We start from the raw sequence: 18,480 nt of genomic DNA, 5'->3' as shown, positions 1-18,480 counted from the left end.
CCGAGGACATGTTTTAAAAAAATCATAATAAAATTCTGAAAAAGAATACTGTATTGTGTTATAAAGCTACAGTAATTTAAAAAATTGAGTATTGTCCTGTGAAGAGTAATTTAAAAATTTGGGTAATGTCCTGTGAATGGTAAACTAATGGAACAGAATACAAAGTCCAGTAATAGACTCAAATACATATGAAAATTTAGTATAATAAAAATATCTCCTCAGAACCGTGGGAAAATATGTTGAAACAACTGAATGGTAAAAAAATATTGAACCAAAATCAATTCATTTCACTCATAACTAGTATAAAAACTGAAAGCTATCGAAAACATAAGGGTACAAAGAGATCAAAAGTGAAAGAATGGAAGAAAGATATATTAAGCAAATGATAAACCACACTTTAATAATATGATAACACAGGAGACTTGAAGGCAAAAGCATGACTATAAATAAAGAACTCTTCCTGTCAATCACTCCATTTCCACAGGAAGATCCGCATTCACAAGCACTTCCTAACGTGAGATCGAAGTCCACAGAGCAGAGCTAAGGGAAACTAGACACATTTATAATCATAGTAAGTTTAACACTCTCTCACTCAGAGACAGAGTGAACCCCTTTGAGAACCAACAGCCACCCACAAACACTTCAGTAAAGATGGAAAACCCTTCAACAAACTGTATCCAACATTCAGATAACCAACAACCTTTCCTGCTGAAAGACACTCACATGCTATTCCCAAGTTGCACACGAGATGGCAGCAAAAACCACACTTGGAAATATTTTTTAGGTGGCCATATAAATTTCAACAAATTTCAAAGGATTAAAATTATATAAATTATATTTCTTGCTCTAATAGCAGTTAATCAGTAAATCAGTAACAAAAGGTACGTACAAAGTTTTTAGTTCTTTAGAAATTCTTTATTGTTGAAAGTATTACATATGTCTCCTTTTCCCCCACTGACCTCTCCCCGGCCACTCCTGCCCCCCACGCCCACGCCCACTCCGAAGTCCAGGTTGGACGCAGCAGTCCCCCCCCCCCCCGCGCCCCCACTCTTCCCCGCCCCCCATCACCAGGCCGGCGCCCCTGCCGAAGCCGAAGCCGCTGTCGAAAATGTCGTGTTGCCACTTGTCGGGAAGCGGTTCCGGCCTCCCCCGCCCCCAGCGGCGCCGCCACCGAGGGCCGCCCGGTTCCGGATGGGCCCGCCGACCCGGCTCACTCGCGGCCACCCCGCTGGCTCCGGTTCAGCTCAATGATCCGGTCCAGAGTCATGTTCATTTGTCGCCCGTGGCGGGCACGGAATGGGCCTCGGTTGGAGCCCGCGGATAAGCACGCCGGTCCGGCGCGTCACTTCCCGCGGCGCCGGAGCTGTTCCTGTTGGGGCCCCAGATGTTGGGGTCCACGTCCAGGGTTCCCAAAGGTGTGGACGGCGTCGGCCAAGAAGAAATGACACGGAGACAGCGCGTTCAGTGGATCAGCAGCGTAGCCAGGCTCTAGCCAGGTGCTCCAGCAGCCGGACCGGGTCTTGGCGAGATCTCTCCCCTGAAAGCTCCCTTGGAGAACGACATGGACCACCCCAGGGCTGAGAAGGTGTGCAGAGAAGGAAGGCCCCCTTTTTTATAGCCCCAGAGCTGGTGGGAGGAGCCAAATCAGCCCCCCGCTCGACCAATCCGCCCCCCAGGACTGAAGCGTCACCGGTGGGGCGTCAAGTTTAGGGTGGGGGCGCTCATGCCCCAGGCTAGGAACCAGCCTCTGCCTTCCCCAGAGGTGGCTGCAGGAGGGTGGCTTGCATTGGCGACTCCAACCGGTGACGCTGTCAGTCCTGGGGGCGGCTGATGGGTCGAGCGGGCGGCTGATTTGGCTCCTCCCACCACGCTCTGGGCTATAAAAGAAAGCAGGGTCTTCTTTGCAGAGCTTCTCAGCCCTAGGCTTGTTGTCTTGGTCGTCGTCCTCGTTCTCCAAGGGAGCTTTCAGGGGAGAGATCTCGCCAAGACCCGGTCCCGGGACATAGAAGCCGCTGGAGCGCCTGGCTAGCACCTGGCTAGGCTGCTGATCAACTGAACGCGGTGTCCGTGTCATTTCTTCTTCGCCGACTCCGTCCACACGTTTGGGAGCCCCTGGACCGGCTGGGCTTCGAGCCCACCAACACGCGCGCCAAGATGTCTCCTACACGGCCACGCTTCAGTGTGCCCGAAGCGCGGACGCGGTTCACGAAGTCTACCAGAGAAGCCCTGAACAACAAAAGTATCAAGCCATTGTTGAATACCTTCGGCCAGTTACCTGGAACTGAAGATGAAAAAGAATGTTCCCTTGACCAAGCTCTCAGAGGTGTTCTGCAAGAAGAAATTATAAATCACTCATCGTGTGAAAATGTTTTAGCTGTTGTTTCTCTTGCTATTGGGGGAGTAACTGAAGGTATTTGCACCGCACCTACACCTTCTGTATTGTTGGGAGACGTTTCGGAATGTCTCCCTTTGGATCAGGGTGACACAATATTCACGTTTGTGGAAAGAAATGTTGCTACTTGGAAACCAAATACATTCTATTCCGCTGGGAAAAATTATTTACTACGTATGTGCAATGATCTCTTAAGAAGATTATCAAAGTCCCAGCACACAGTTTTGCGTGCACGAATTAAACTCTTTTTGGCCAGGCTTTTCCCTTTATCTGAGAGATCCCGTCTTAACTTGCAGAGTCAGTTTAATCTGGAAAATGTCACCGTTTTCAATACCAATGAGCAGGAAAGCACCTTGGGTCAGAAGCACGCTGAAGACAAGGTGAAATGGGCGATGATGAAGCTCCAACAACTTGCTCCATTCCAATGGATTACAGCCTGTATCGAAAATTCTGGTCACTTCAGGATTACTTCAGGAACCCTGTGCAATGCTATGAGAAGATTTCATGGATAACTTTCCTCAAGTACTCAGAAGAAGTCCTGGCTGTTTTCAAGAATTACAAATTAGATGACACTCAGGCCTCAAGAAAAAAGATGAGAGAACTAAAAACAGGAAGAGCACATGTATATGTTGCAAAATTTTTAACAAGTGAGAAGTTGCTGGGTTTACAACTGAGTGACAGTAACTTTCGCCGGCACATTCTACTGCAGTATCTCATTTTATTCCAACATCTCAAGGGACAGGTGAAATCCAAAAGTTCAAACGATGTTTTAACTGATGAGCAGTCACTCTGGATTGAAGGCACCACAAAATCAGTTTATCAACTGCTATCTGAAAACCCACCCGATGGAGAGAGACTTTCAAAGATGGTAGAGCATATATTAAACACTGAAGAAAACTGGAACTCGTGGAAAAATAAAGGCTGCCCAAGTTTTGTGAAGGAAAGAACATCAGATACTAAGCCGATGAGAGCAGTACGAAAGAGAACAGCACCAGAGGACTTCCTGGGGAAAGGGCCCAACAAAAAGACTATGAAGGGAAAGGAGGCGTTAACAAGCCTTTGGGATCTCTGCCCGGATAATAAGGAAGCTTGTAAATCAAACCCAAGAGGCTATCTGCCAACTTTGGAGGAATTCTTTGAAGAAGCCATTGAACAGGCAGACCCGGAAAGCATGATTGAAAATGAATATAAGGTTGTGAACAATCCAAATTATGGTTGGAGAGCCCTGAGACTGTTAGCAGGGAGAAGCCCTCACTTCTTCCAGCCAACCAAACAGCAGTTCAAAAGTTTGCCAGAATATCTCGAACACATGGTGCTAAAGCTAGCAAAGGAATCACCACTGCCTTCTGAAGAAATAAAAACAGGAGAGGGTGAAGATGAGGAAGATAATGGTGCTGTACTGAAGGGAAATGAAAGCCCTGATGCTCGCCGAGACAAACCTGCAACAGGGGGAAAATAGAGACACTTGCCAACAAATTGGGTGAACAACGGAACATTCTGGCTCCTTCCACATCACCCCAGATTGAAAAGAAAAAAAAAAAAACTCCTAAAAAACAACAAAACAACTCCCCCCAAAAAACAAAAACACACACAAAAAAACCTCCTTAGAAATGACATTGATCCAGCCTTTCAACGCGCAGAGGCTTGGGCAAGCCAGTATGGCCCCGCCAGGACTTGATCTCTGGGCGGGGCCTGACCATCCATCCAGAGAGCGAGTTGGGGGGGGGGGGGGGGGGAGTCCACCAGATGGCCCAGCCCAGGCGGGCCGAAGAGCCCGTCCCGCCCTCTGCTGGTCGAGAAGCGCCAATGCAAGCCACCCTCCTGCAGCCACCTCTGGAGAAGGCAGAGGCTGGTTCCTGACCTGAGGGGGGTAGGACAAGCAGGGGCCACGCTGTCTGCAAGAAGGCAGGGGCTGAAGGCTGCTCACCGATGCCAAGGGACCATTCCAATCAAGGAGTGTCTGTGTGTGACGGCGGAAGTGCACACCCACACGCACACCCAGAGGCCCCCACCCCGCTACTGTCTGTGTCCATTGGTGATGCTTATATGCATGCATGCAAGCCCTTTGGTTGATCTCTTGCCTCCTTTCCCTTCCCCCCTCCCTGCTTTCCCTCTGTGTTTGATGGTCTGTTTGATGCTTCTCTATCTCTGGATCTATTTTTGTCCATCAGTTTATGTTGTTCATTATATTCCACAAGTGAGTGAAATTATGTGATACTAGAAGCCCGGTGCATAAATTCGTGCACCAGTGGGGTCCCTCAGCCTGACCTGCAGGATCAGGCCGAAACTGGCTCTCCGACATCCCCCGAGGGGTCTCAGATTGTGAGAGAGTGCAGGCCAGGCCAAGGGACCCCACTGGTGCATGATCGGGGCTGGGGAGGGACCACAGGAGGGCTCCAGGGTGTGTCCAGCCCATCTCACACAGTCCTGATCAACCGGACCCCAGCAGCAAGCTAACGTACTGGTTGGAGCATCTGTCCCCTGGTGATCAGTGCACATCATAGTGAGCAGTTGAGCAGCCTTAGCATATCATTAGCATATTACTCTTTGATTGGTTGAACGGCTGACCAGACAGCTGGACACTTAACATATTAGGCTTTTATTATATAGGATTTATCTTTCTCCAACTGGCTTATTTCACTTAGCATAATGCTTTCCAGATCCAGCCATGCTGTTGCAAATGGTAAGAGTTCTTTAAAAAAAAAAAAAAATCCTCACAGTAGTGAGGATTTTTTTAAAATATATATACACTGAGTGGCCAGATTATTATGACCATCTGACGTTTGTATGCAAATTAGCTATAATTTCACACTGAAGTTGCTAGAGGGCCAGACCATTATAAATATGGAAGCAAGGTGTTTACCACGACAGTAGAAGTGATTTTTTTCTGAAGATATGGGTAAACAACATGATTTAACAGCCTTTGAATGTGATAATACATATATATATATATATGTATGTACACACACACACACACACACACACACACACACACACACACACTGAGTGGCCAGATTATTATGAGTACTTTGTTGGGCCACCTTTTGCCTTCAATACTGCGGTGATTCTTCTTGGCATTGACTCCATGAGATGTTGAAAGGTGATGCCAGGAATCTGACACCATGCCTGATGAATAGCACTGTCCAGTTCTGTGAGATTTGATGGTTGTGGAACCAGCTGCCTGATGGCTCTTTTAATTTCGTCCCAAAAATGCTCAATTGGATTGAGATCTGGTGATTGTGGGGGCCACCTAAGCAAGGTAAAGCCTCCATCGTGTTCTTGAAACCACTCCTGCACAATACGAGCAGTGTGGCATGGCACATTGTCTTGTTGGAAGAAGCCATCTTCATTGGGATACGCCATCAACATGATAGGGTGAACTTGATCAGCAATGATACTTAGGTATGTTGTGCTATTCAGATGTTGTTCCACGTGAATTAAAGGGCCCAAATCATGCCAGGGAAACATGCCCCAAACCATAACACTGCCCCACCAGCTTGAAGGGCTGTACTCATGCATGTGGGGTGCATGCTTTCATGCTGCTTCCACCAAATTCTCACTCTGCCATCTGCATGATGCAACTGGAAACGTGATTCATCGGGCCACATGACTTTTCCAATGCTCGACTGTCCAATCCTTGTGTTCCTGTGCGAATTGGAGACGTTTTATCTTGGTAACTGCAGACAGCAAAGGTGTTCGAACAGGCCTTCAGCTTCCATATCCCATATGATGCAGTGTACGGCTAATGTGCCTACAAACGTCAGGTGGTCATAATAATCTGGCCACTCCCATTCAAATATATCCCACGTTCAAAGGCTGTTAAATCGCGTTATTTACCCATATCTTCAGAAAAAAATCACTTCTGTCGTGGTAAACAACCTGCTTCCCTATTTATAATGGTCTGGCCCTCTAGCAACTTCAGTGTGAAATTATAGCTAGTTTGCCTACAAACATCAGGTGGTCATAATAATCTGGCCACTCAGTGTGTGTGTGTGTGTGTGTGTGTGTGTGTGTGTGTATTTAGGTGCTCCTACATTGGGTGCATATATGTTTACCAGGGTTTTATCCTCTTTTTGGATAGATCCCATTAGTATTATGTGGTGGCCTTTGTTGTCTCTTGTGATGGCCTTCATTTTGACGTCTACTTTGTCAGATATGAGTACTGCTACTCCAGCTTTTTTTCCCTTTCCATTTGCATGGAAAAACTTTTTTCCATCCCTTCACTTTTATACTGTGTGTGTCTTTTGTTCTGAAGTGGATCTCTTGTAGACAGCATATAGTTGGGTCATGTTTTTGTATCCATTCAGCTACCATATGTCTTTTTATTGGAGCATTTAATCATTTACATTTAAGGTTATTATTGATAGTTACTTATTTATTGCCTTTTTAATTCTGTATGGCTAGGTTTCTCTCTTTGTGTCTTCTTCTCATTACAGCAGTCCCTTTAGCATTTCTGGTAATGCTGGCTTGGTGGTGATGAACTCCTTTAATTTTTCTTTGTCCAGGAAGCTCTTTATTTGACTGTCTATTTTAAATGATAGCCTTGCTGGATATAGTAATCTTTGCTTTCCAAATCCTTTGCTTTCCAGATCCTTGCTTTCCGTTACCTTGAGTACTTCATGCCATTCCTCTCTGGCCTGTAGAGTTGCTGATGAGAAATCAGGTGTCAGCCTTATGGGAGCTCCTTTGTAGGTAACAGTTTGCTTTTCTCTTGCTGCCTTTGAGATTCTCTCTTTGTCTTTAAGTTTTGGCATTTTAATGATGATGTGTCTGGGCATGGGCCTGTTTGGGTTCTTCTTGCTTGGGGTTCTCTGTGCCTCCTGTACTTGTGTGACTTTTTCCTTTATCAGGTTAGTGAAGTTTTCAGCCATTATTTCTTCAGACATGTTCTCTATTCCTTTCTCCCTTTCTGCCTCTTGTGGCACACCGACTATTCTAATATTGTTACATTTCATGTTGTTCTACAGCTCCCTTAAGCTGTCCTCCTATTTTTCTTTTTTTTTTTTCTTTTTGGTTCTCTGATTGAGTGATATTTTCAACCCTGTCTTCTAATTCACCGATTTGATCCTCAGCTTCCCCTTCTTTATTTCCAACTGTTCTTTTTTCATAGTTACTATATATTTTTCTCATGCTGTTGAGCATCTTTACCATCATTATTCTGAAGTCAGTTTCAGATAAATTTCTAATCCCCATTTATGTATCTCTTCTTCTGGAGAATTCGCTTGTTCTTACATTTGTGGGTTGTTTCTTTGTTTCCTCATTTTGGCTGCCTGTTTGGGTTTGTGACTATGTATTAGGTAGATCTGCTACACCTCTCGATCCCTGATGGAGGACTGTGTCAAATGCTGTTTCCAAATAATTAGATCAGGCAAAGACTCAAATCCTCCTGAGACTGTCTCTGACTGCAGACTGATAGGATTCCTCTTGATCTTCCCTCAGGCAATCATCCACAGGTGTGGCAAGAGGTTTTTTTGTTTGTTTGTTTTGTTTTGTTTTGTTTTATTTTGTTTAGCAGGGTGGGCTAATTGTTTCTTCCTGAAGGGTAATTGTTATTCTCAGTCTGATATGGGGCAAAGTGTTTTCCAATAGGGTGGGTCAGCTGTCTCCCTCCCCTCCCTCCACCCAGGTAATGCCGCCTGTATAACAACTGTCTGCTTGAAAAAGATTACCTCTGCAGTGTAAGGGAATGGGTCAACACAGGACACTGGAATGTCTGCCTTCTGAGCTCTAACCCCAGAGCCCTCAATCCTGGCTTCTGCTCACCCAACTCTAATCCGCTCTGCTGTTTCTCTGTTGGATCATAAGATGGGTGGCTCCACAGGAAATTTTATGTGTTGGCTCTTTAAGAGCATGCCTGAATTTCCAGCCATCTGTCCCTGGTAGACAGCTACCCCACTGCTTTTCACAGCCAGATGTTATGTGGGTTCCTTTCTCAGTTCTGGTGCTCTCTGCTGGGGGCCCAGCTCTGGAATTAGTCACCAGAGTTCTCAGTTGGGAACCCCCTACATCTGAGATATCTCTCCAAACTTCAGCTGCTGTCTATGGGAGCCTGGACAGCCCTTTTGCACCTCTGCTCCTCTTACCAGCCTCTATGCAGTCTTCACTTTTGGTCCTCAGTTATCAGGGTTCTCTCCAGCTGGTCTTCCATTGATTATTCAGTAAGGTTTTCTATATTTTAGTTGTAATTACAGTTTGGACGTGGGAGCATGTCCATACAGCATCCACTTACTTCACCACCATTTTTTAAAAATACATACTTTTATTTATTTCAGAGAAAAGGGAGAGGGAGAGGGAGATAGACGCATCAATGATGAGAGAGAGTTATTCATTGGCTTCCTCCTGCACACCCCCCACCAGGGATTGAGCCCACAACCTGGGCATGTGCCCTTGACCAGAATTGAACCTGGGACTCTTCAGTCCACAGGCTGACACTCTATCTGCTGAGCCAAACCAGCTAGGTCTCACCACCATTTCTAATCTCCTAATTCTACCTGTTTTAAAACACTTCACTACACATTTCCCATTTCTACAAATGTCAATTCTAAGTGTTTCAAACACTTCCCTACACATTTCACAGCCCTTTAAATGTTAATTCTACCTGCTTTCATGCGCTTTCTTACACATTTTTCATTTGATTAAACATGAAGACTAAGTGTTTCAAACACTTCCCAGCACATTTCCCAAGACTTTAAAGGCGAATTCTGTTTTCAAACACTTTCCTGCACACTTCCCATTTCTTTAAACGTGGATTCTAAGTGTGTCAAAAACATCCCTACACATTTACCACCTCTATAAACATGAATTATAAGTGTTTTCACTTTCCTCCATATATCCTAGATCTTTCAATGTGAATCTAGTGTTTCAAACAACACCCTACACATTTCCCTAACCCTAACGCTAAATGCTAACCCTAATACTAACACTATTGCCTAATCCTATCCCTAACCAAACCCTAACCCTAAACCCTAACACTAACCCTAACCCTATTGCCTAATCTTAACTCTAACTCTAACCCTAACATTATTCTACACATCTCCCAGCTCCTTTAATGAGAATTATAAGTGTTTTCAAACACTTTCATGCTTATTTCCCAGCTCTATAAATGTGAATTCTAAGTGTTTGAAACACTTCCCTACACATTTCCCAGTTCTTTAAACATGAATTAGTGTTTGAAACACTTCCTTACACATTTCCCAGCATATAAATGAGAAATATAAGTGTTTTCCTCCATATTTCCCATCTTTTCAACGTGAAATCTAGTATATCAAACAATACCCTACATATTTACCTAACCCGAGCCCTAAATCCTAACCCTGTCGCCTAACCCTAACCCTATCCCTAACCCTAAAACTATCCTATTTGCCAGCTCTATAAATGTGAGCTCTAAGTCAGTGATGGCAAACCTATGACACGTGTGTCAGAGGGGACACGCACACTCATTTTTTTTGGTTGATTTTTCTTTGTTAAATGACATTTAAATATATAAAATAAATATCAAAAACATAAATCTTTGTTTTACTATGGTTGCAAATATCAAAAAATTTATATATGTGACATGGCACCAGAGTTAAGTTAGGATTTTCAAAATGCTGACACGCCGAGCTCAAAAGGTTCGCCATCACTGTTCTAAGTGTTTCAAACACTTACCTACACATTTCCCAGCAGTTTCAACATTAATTCTACCTGTTTTTGAACACTTCCCTACACATTTCCAGTTCTTTAAAAGTGAATTCTGTTTTCAAATGCTTTCCTACACGTTTTCCATTTCTTTAAAAGTGAATTCCAAGTGTTTAGAACACTTTCCTACAGATTTCCCTGCTCTATAAGTGTGAATTATAAGTATTTTCAAACACTTTCCTCCATATTTCCCAGCTCTTCCAACATGAATTCTAGTGTTTCAAACAATATCCTATACATTTCCCTAAACCCTAAACCTAAGCCTACTCTAACACTAATCCCTAACACTTAACCCCTAACTCTAACCCTAACTCCTAACCCCTAACACCTAACCGTAACCCTAACCCAAACACTAACTGTAATCCTACTGTTACTCCTACCCTTACCCCTAATCCTACCCCTACACCTAACCCTACTCCTACTCCTAATCCTACCCCTTCCCTTACCACTACCCCTTCCCCACCCCTACGCCTACTTCTACCCTTACCCCTGACCCTACACATACCCCCATCAATACCCCTGTCCCTGACCCTGAACCTCATCCTCACCCTAACCCAGTGGTTGACAAACTCATTAGTCAACAGAGCCAAATATCAACAGTACAACAATTAAAATGTCTTTTGGGAGCCAAATTTTTTAAACTTAAACTACATAGGTAGGTACATTGTTATTAACTTAATTAGGGTCCTCCTAAGGCTTAGGAAGAGCCACACTCAAGGGGCCAAAAAGCTGCATGTGGCTCACGAGCTGCAGTTTGCCAACCACGGCCTTAACCCTACTGCAATCCCTACCCCTACCTCTAACTTTAACCTAACCCTACCCACAACCCTAAATCTACCCCAAACTCTAACCCTAACTCTACCCATACCCCTACCCCAACCTATACCCCTACCCCTACACCTAACCCTACCCTTATCCCTAACCCTAACCCTTTCCCTACATCTAAACCTATCCCTATCCCTAAAACCACCCCTAACCCTAACAATAAAACCCTAACCCTAATCATAAACCCTATACCTAACCTGAACCCTGAACCCTAACACCCTAACCCTAACTCTAATCCTAACCCTTTACCCTTAACCCAAACTTTTAACCCTTAGCCCTAACATAACCCCTAGCCCTAACCCCTAGCCCTAACCCTTATCAAATAAGGATAGAAGCAAGAGATTGGAGAAAACTCAGAGAATGAGGAGAGAAGTGAGAGATGGTAGGAAAAGAGAGAATGAGGATCAAAGTGAGAGATCAGTGAAAATGGAGAGAATTAAGAGAAAAGGGGAGATGATAGAGAAAAGAGAAAATGAAGAGAGACACTGGAAATTGGTGAAAAAGGAAATAATGAGGAGAAGGGAGAGTTCATTAAAAATGGATAGACTCAGAATGAGTCAAGAATCAGGAGAAAATGGAGAAAAAGAGGAGAGATCAGAGAAAACAGAGAGAATGGAGCTAGATATTAGAGATTGGAGAACACAGATTAAATGAGTAGAGAGGAAAGAGATTGGAGAAAAAGAGCAGATTCAGGAGGAAAAGGAGTGATCAGAGAAAACAGAGAGAATAAAGAGACAAGGAGAGATGGTAGAGAGTGGAGAGAATGAAGAGACTACTAACGATTGAAGAAAATGCAGAGAATGAGGAGGAAAGTGAGAGTTCAGAGAAAACAAAGAGAGTGAGGAGAGATCAGAGAAAGAAAGTAGATTCAGAAGGGAAACAACAGATCAGAGAAAATGTAGAGAATGATGAGAGAAGTGAGAGATCAGAGAAAATGGTGCGAAGGAGAAGTGACAAGTCAAATGAAAGATCAGATAAAATGAGGAAATTCAGGAGGGTAGTGAGAGATCAGAAAAAATAGAGTTAATGAGGAGAAAGCAAGATATCAGAGAAAACTCAGGGAATGAGAGAAGTGAGAGATTATATGAAACAGAATGAGGATAGAAGTGAGAGATTGGAGGAAAGGGAGTGAATGAGGAGAAAAGTGCGAGATCACAGAAAATGGAGGTAATGAGAAGAGGTGGGAGAAAATGGAGAGAATGAGGAGAGAAGCAAAAGATTGAAAAAATACAGCAGATTCAGGAGGGAGGTGAGAGATCATATTGTAGGTAATGTAGAGAATGAGGAGAGAAGTGAGAGATCAGAGAAAATGGAAAGAATGATAGAAGGAAGAGATGACCAAAAATAGATAAATTCAGGAGTGAAGCAAGAGACAGGAGAAAATGAGAATGAGGAGTAAAACGAGAAATTGGTGAAAATGGAGAGAATGAGGGGAGATACGAGGTATTAGAGAACACAGATGAAATGAGAGAATGAGTAGATAAGGAGAGGTAGTAGAGAGCTGAGAAAATGAAGAGATTACCGAAGATTGAAGAAAATGAAGAGAATGAATAGAGAACCAAGAGATGGGGGAAAAGAGAAGAGTCAGTTAAGAAGGGAGGAATTGGAGAAAATGGAAAGAATGAGGAGAGAAGCAAGAGATCAGAGAAAACAGAGAGAATAAGGGAAATGAAAGATCAGACAAAATGAGGAAATTCAGGAGGGAAATGTGGATTCAGAGAAAATGGAGTGCATGTGGAGGGAAGGGAGAAATCGGAGAAAATATTTAAAAAAATGGGGAAAGACTCCATCAGAGAAAATGGAAAGGATGAGAATAGAAGTGAGGAATTGGAGAAAACAGAGAGAATGAAGAGAGAAAGGAGAGATGGGAAAAAGAATATGCACTATTGCAACTCCTCCCTTACTAGGGTGCTGTTCTCAGAATGTTCACAAGAGGGCAGTGCTGCAAATAATCCCTTATAGGGTGCTGTTATCAGAATATCCACAAGAGGGCAATATTACTCCTCCTCCCTGAAACTGCAAGAGATACCTAGGTCTTTCAATTGAGTTTTCTTTTCAGGCAGGAAGAATTCATTACTAGATCCCATTTCACAATGTACTCAGGAGAGCACTGTTTCAACTCTGCATGCAGGTCGAGAGGCCTCTAGAACTGTCAATTGGGTTTTCTTTTCAGACTCACCTACATCATTACTAGGGCGCTGTTCTAAGAATGTCCACAAGACTAATCTCTTACTAGGGTGCTGTTCTCACAATGTTCACAAGAAGTCCCTATTACAACTCCTCACTTTCTAGTTTACTGTCTCAGAATGTCCTCAAGAGGGCAATATTGCAACTCTTCCTTTACTAGGGTGCTGTTCTCAGAATATCCACAAGAAGGCACAATTGCAACTCCTGCTTCGAAATTCTTTGGAGTCATGGTTTTTATTTTTGCTGAGTCATGGTTTGCATTTTTGCTGAGTCATTGTTTTTTTGGTTTTTTTTTCCCCTTTAATATATTTTTTATTGATTAAGATATTACATATGTGTCCTTATCCCCACGTAACCCCCTCCCCCCCCCACTCCCGCTCATGCCCTCACCCCCCCGCCCCCCCGTTGTCCATGTCCATTGGTTAGGCCTATATGCTTGCATATAAGTCCTTTGGTTGATCTTTCCCCCTTACCCCCACCCTCCCCTACCTTCCCTCCAATGCCTGACAGTCCAATCAATGCCTCTCCGTCTCTGGATCAGTCCTTGTTCATCAGTTTATGTTGTTCATTATATTCCACAAATGAGTGAGATCATGTGGTGTTTATCCTTCTCTGACTGGCTTATTTCACTTAGCATAATGCTCTCCAGTTCCATCCATGCTGTGGTAAATGGTAAGAGTTCCTTTTTCTTCTTCCTCTTCTCAAAGAATACCTTCCAGCATTTCATATAATACTGGTTTGGTGGTGATGAATCCTTTAGGTTTTTCTTATCTGTGAAGCTCTTTATCTGACCTTCAATTCTGAATGATAGCTTTGCTGGATAAAGTAATCTTGGTTGTAGGTTCTTGCTGTTCATCACTTTGAATATTTCTTGCCACTCTTCTGGCCTGCAAAGTTTCTGTTGAGAAATCAGCTGACAGTCGTATGGGTATTCCCTTGTAGGTAACTGACTGTCTTTCTCTTGCTGCTTTAAGATTCTCTCTTTGTCTTTTGCTCTTGGCATTTTAATTATGATGTGTCTTGGTGTGGTCCTCTTTGGATTCCTTTTGTTTGGGGTTCTCTGCGCTTCCTGGGCTTGTAAGTCTATTTCTTTCACCAGGTAGGGGAAGTTTTCTGTCATTATTTCTTCAAATAGGTTTTCAATATCTTGCCCTCTCTCTTCTTCTGGTACCCTTATAATTCTGATGTTGGTACGCTTGAAGTTGTCCCAGAGGCTCCTTACACTATCTTCATATTTTTGGATTCTTTTTTCTTTTTTCTTTTTCGGTTGGGTATTTTTTGTTTCTTTGTATTTCAAATCTTTGACTTGATTCTTGGGATCCTCTTGTCTGCTGTTGGATCTCTGTATATTATTCTTTATTTCAGTCAGTGTATGCTTAATTTCTAGTTGGTCTTTTTTCATATCCTCCAGGGTCTCACTAAATTTATCGGCGCTTTCCATAAAATTCTTGAAAAACCTTATAAACGTGGTCTTGAACTCTATATCCAGTCATTTGCTTTCTTCCATTTCTGTCATCTGTGACCTATTTCTTTGTCTCCGCATTTTTTATGCTTCCCTGTGTTGGTAGAGTGGTTTTGTGTGCTAGGTGTCCTGTAGGGCCCAGTGGCTCAGCCTCCCCAGTTACCTGAGGTGGACACTCTTGGTGCACCCCTGTGGGCTTTGTGCAGAGTCTTGTTGTAGTTATGCCTTGATTGTTGTAGGATCACTGGGAGGAATTGACCTGCAGGCCAATTGTCTGTGAAAATCAGTTGTGTCTGCAGTGGGAGAACTTCTGTGCTGAAGACACCCTTCTGGGGCAAGACTTGCTTCAGTGGGGCTTTGGTGCTCACTGAGTCTGTGCCCTGAGTGTGTCCCTTATGGATCTGAGGAGTTGTAATCTGGATGGTCCCACTCTGACCACTGGGTACACTGGCTCTTGGATCTAAGGAGGTGCTAATTTAGTCTCTGCCTGAGGTTACCCAGCAGGAGCTAGGAAGACAACTGCAGATTCCCCTTCCTTTTTTGGAGTTTGGAGGTGCCCAGATGAGGCCCAGCTGTGAAGCAATGCAAGCTGCTGTGGGGCCTTGGGCCTTCTCTTGGAAGTTCTGGTTCTGTCTGGCCCAGATGCAATTTGTTAGGTAATTTTCAGGTTGCAAAGGGCCAGAGCATTCATATGCAAAAGCCTCTGCTGCAGCCTGCGTGGGGCGGCGTCGTAGGGAATCAAAGAGCAGAGCAAGCAGCTATGGTGGATCCTCAGCCTTGACCTAAGGGGCCCTGCGTCTCAGTGTCCCGATAATTGCTGCAAGCACCTCTGAGGGAAAGCCACCCTCGAGTTCCAAGTTCTGCCAGCTGCCAGACAGTCCAGTTTCTCCCCGTATGAGTCCTGGGTCCCCAGAGACTTCCTGGAACCGGAGTTCAGAGCAGTTGGGAGCTTGTGACTCCCTCCCGATTCAAAAAGACAGCCGCGTCCTCAGGTGCCAGCCCCTTTCCGGACGCGCTCGAGCCTCTGTACCTCTGCACTTTACTTCCACACCTCCTCTGAGTCTCCGTGTGCTTTTCTTTTTCCTTCTAGTTGTAGAATTTACACTCAGCCAGCCTTCCTGTAGTTCTGGATGATGTCCGTTTTGTCTTTTCATTGTATCTTTGAAGTTGTTGTGGGAGGCAGCAATTTCCAGTGTTTACCTATTCTGCCATCTTGGTTTCTCCCTGAGTCATTGTTTTTAATTTTTGTTGAATCATAGTTTTGATTTTTGTTGAGTCGTACTGGTGTCATGCTAGTGGGTTTGCTAAGTCATCCATTTTCTCTGACATCTGGCTTCATTCCTGAATTTCTCCATTTTCTCTGAAATGGTATTTTTGTCCAGAATCTCTCCTTTTTTTTTTTTTTTTGATCTGATGCTTCACACCATTTTTCTGATCTATTGTTTCTATCCTGAATCTCTCCGTTTTCTCTGATCACTCACTTCTTTCCTTGTTCTCTCTGTTTTTTCTGAACTCTCACTTGTTTCCTGAATCTCCGTTTTCACTGAACTCTGGCTTCTCTTGTATCTCTCTGTTTTCTCTTATCTATAGCTTTTCTCCAGAATTTCTCCATTTTCTCTTATGTCTCATTTCTTCCCTGAATCTGTTTTTTTCTGATTTGTAGCATCTCTCCTCATTATCTCCATTTTTCCTGATCTGTCACTTATCTCCTCATTCTCTTTGTCTTCTGTGATCTCTGGCTTCTCTCCTGAATCTCTCAATTTACTCTAATCTCTCACTTCTCTTCTGAATCTCTCCATTTTCTCTAATCTCACTTCTATTCTGAATTACTCAGTTTTCTCTGCACTCTCATTTCTCTCCGTAATCTCTAGGTTTTCTCTGCCCTCTCACTTTTCTCCCCATTCTCTCCTCTTTCTATTATCTCTGGCTTCTATCCTGGGTCTCTCCATTTTCTCTGATTGCTTACTTCACTCCGAAATCTCTCTGTTTTTCTGATCTATTGTTTTTCTCCTGATCACTCACTTTTTTCCTTACTCCCTCCATGTTCTTTGAACTCTCACTTCTCTCCTGAATCTTCCTATTTTCTCTAAACTCTAGCTTCCATCCTGAATCTCTCCATTTTCTCTGAACTCACACTTCGCTTCTCTCCCTTTTCTCTGAACTTTTGCTTCTCTCAAAAATTTTACCATCTCTCACTTCCCTCCTTAATCTCTGTTTCTGTGATCTTTTGCTTATCTCCTAAATCTTTCCGTTTTCTCTGATCTCATGCTTCTCTCCTGGAGGCTAACCTCTGACCTTTGATATTTGTTCTCTGAACTTTGATTTCTGGCCTTAAACTTTTGACCTCTGAGTTTTGAGCTCTGAGCATTGGACTTTAACCCTTGACCTTTGACTTTAAGCTCCTATACTCAGCCTTGCCATTTGAGCATGGACTGTGACCCTTAAAACCAAGCCATGATGTCTGACACCTTTACCAGTGACCACTGACCCTAGATATTTGAACCTTGTTCTTTGAACCTTGATATTTGAACCTTGAGCTGTAACAACTGGTGTCCAAGATCAGTCTTTGACCCCTGATATGACACTTGAACCCTGACCTTCAAGCCTTGCACCTTGACCTTTTAATCCTAAGCCTTGACCGCTGAACCTAAATATTTGGCTTTTGAACCTAGAACTCTGACTCTTGACTTTTGACCCTGACCAACTTGCCCTCTCCCTCTAAAATTATAATCTAACCTAAATAAGGATAAATATCATTAGAATAAATTAAAAACAATAAAATTATGCAATGATGACACACTTTACACATGAGATGAATGAGGCTTGTGTTGGCAAATCAGAGCAATCTCTTCCCAAACCAAAACAATGACAAATAAATACATAAATGGTTTTTTCTTTGATATTAGAAACTTCTGTGCACCAAAAGAAGCTGTCTAAAGAAAAGGGAGCCCACAAAATGAAAGAAAATCCTATATAATAAAAGGGTAATATGCAAATAGACCAAATGGCAGAACAACCAACCAACCAATCAAAGCATAATATGCTAATGATATGCTAAAACTGCTCAACTGCTTGTCGTGATGTGCACTGACCACCAGGGGATAGGCAGTCAACTGGTTGACCAGTCGCTAAGATGTGCACTGACAACTAGGTGCAGATACTCGAACCGGTAGGTTAGCTTGCTGGGGTCTGGCCAACCGGGACTGAATGAGATGGGCTGGACATGCTCTGGAGCCCTCCTGCAGTCCCTTTCTGGTCCAATGTGCACCATGGGGTCCACCTGCCAATTAATCTTCAAATTTTTATCATGATTTTTCTGACCTTAAAAACCACCAGTGCCCTGGTCCTGTGGCTGTTAGTTGGGTGCCTCCTGTGCACCAAAAGGCTGCAGGTTTGGTTCCCAGTCAGGGCAGGGCACAGACTTAAGTTTCAGGTTTGATCCCCCTCCCCCACACTGGGGTGTGGTCAGAGCGACTACAGAAGGCAGCTGATCGATGTTTCTTTTTCACATCAATGTTTCTCCCTCTCTCTCTAAAGTCAATGAACATATCCTTGGGTGAGGAAATATTTTTTAAAGTTTGATCCCTCAAGTAGATTAAGTATTATTAAAAAACAAACAAACAACATTGGTGCTCCCCATTACTTGCTGAATTCAATTGAAATTCCTTGGCCTGGCATCTGGGGCCCTTGTTACTCCGGCTTCAACCTCCAGGCTTACCTTGCATTATGTCTTCTCCATCTGTAAGAAAAGAGACTGAGGGGACCTTTAGGAGTCTTCAGGCTGGGCCCTCTTTGAACTTCCATCATTTCTGATCGACATTCCTCCTATTCTTCAACACAGCCTCCAATAGCATCTTCCCCATGAAATCCTTAATAAAGCTCCAACTGAATTAGCTTACTTTCTTTCTTGAAATAGACTAACTTGTATATAGTTGAA

General features: G+C 43.6%; 1 protein-coding gene across 1 annotated transcript; it reads left to right on the top strand.

The window, feature by feature from the left end:
• Positions 1-2,154: 2,154 nt before the first annotated feature.
• LOC132222196 (THO complex subunit 1-like) lies at positions 2,155-4,252 on the top strand. Its single transcript, XM_059677103.1, is given in 4 exon segments — positions 2,155-2,767; positions 2,770-3,840; positions 3,843-3,892; positions 4,220-4,252. Coding segments are annotated over 4 exon segments (1,767 nt in total).
• Positions 4,253-18,480: the final 14,228 nt, after the last annotated feature.

This window comes from Myotis daubentonii, chromosome 19 (genome assembly GCF_963259705.1).
Source record: "Myotis daubentonii chromosome 19, mMyoDau2.1, whole genome shotgun sequence".
Taxonomy (NCBI): Eukaryota; Metazoa; Chordata; class Mammalia; order Chiroptera; family Vespertilionidae; genus Myotis; species Myotis daubentonii.
Note: the sequence above shows the minus strand (reverse complement) of the source record. Positions and strands in the feature narration are given on the sequence as shown.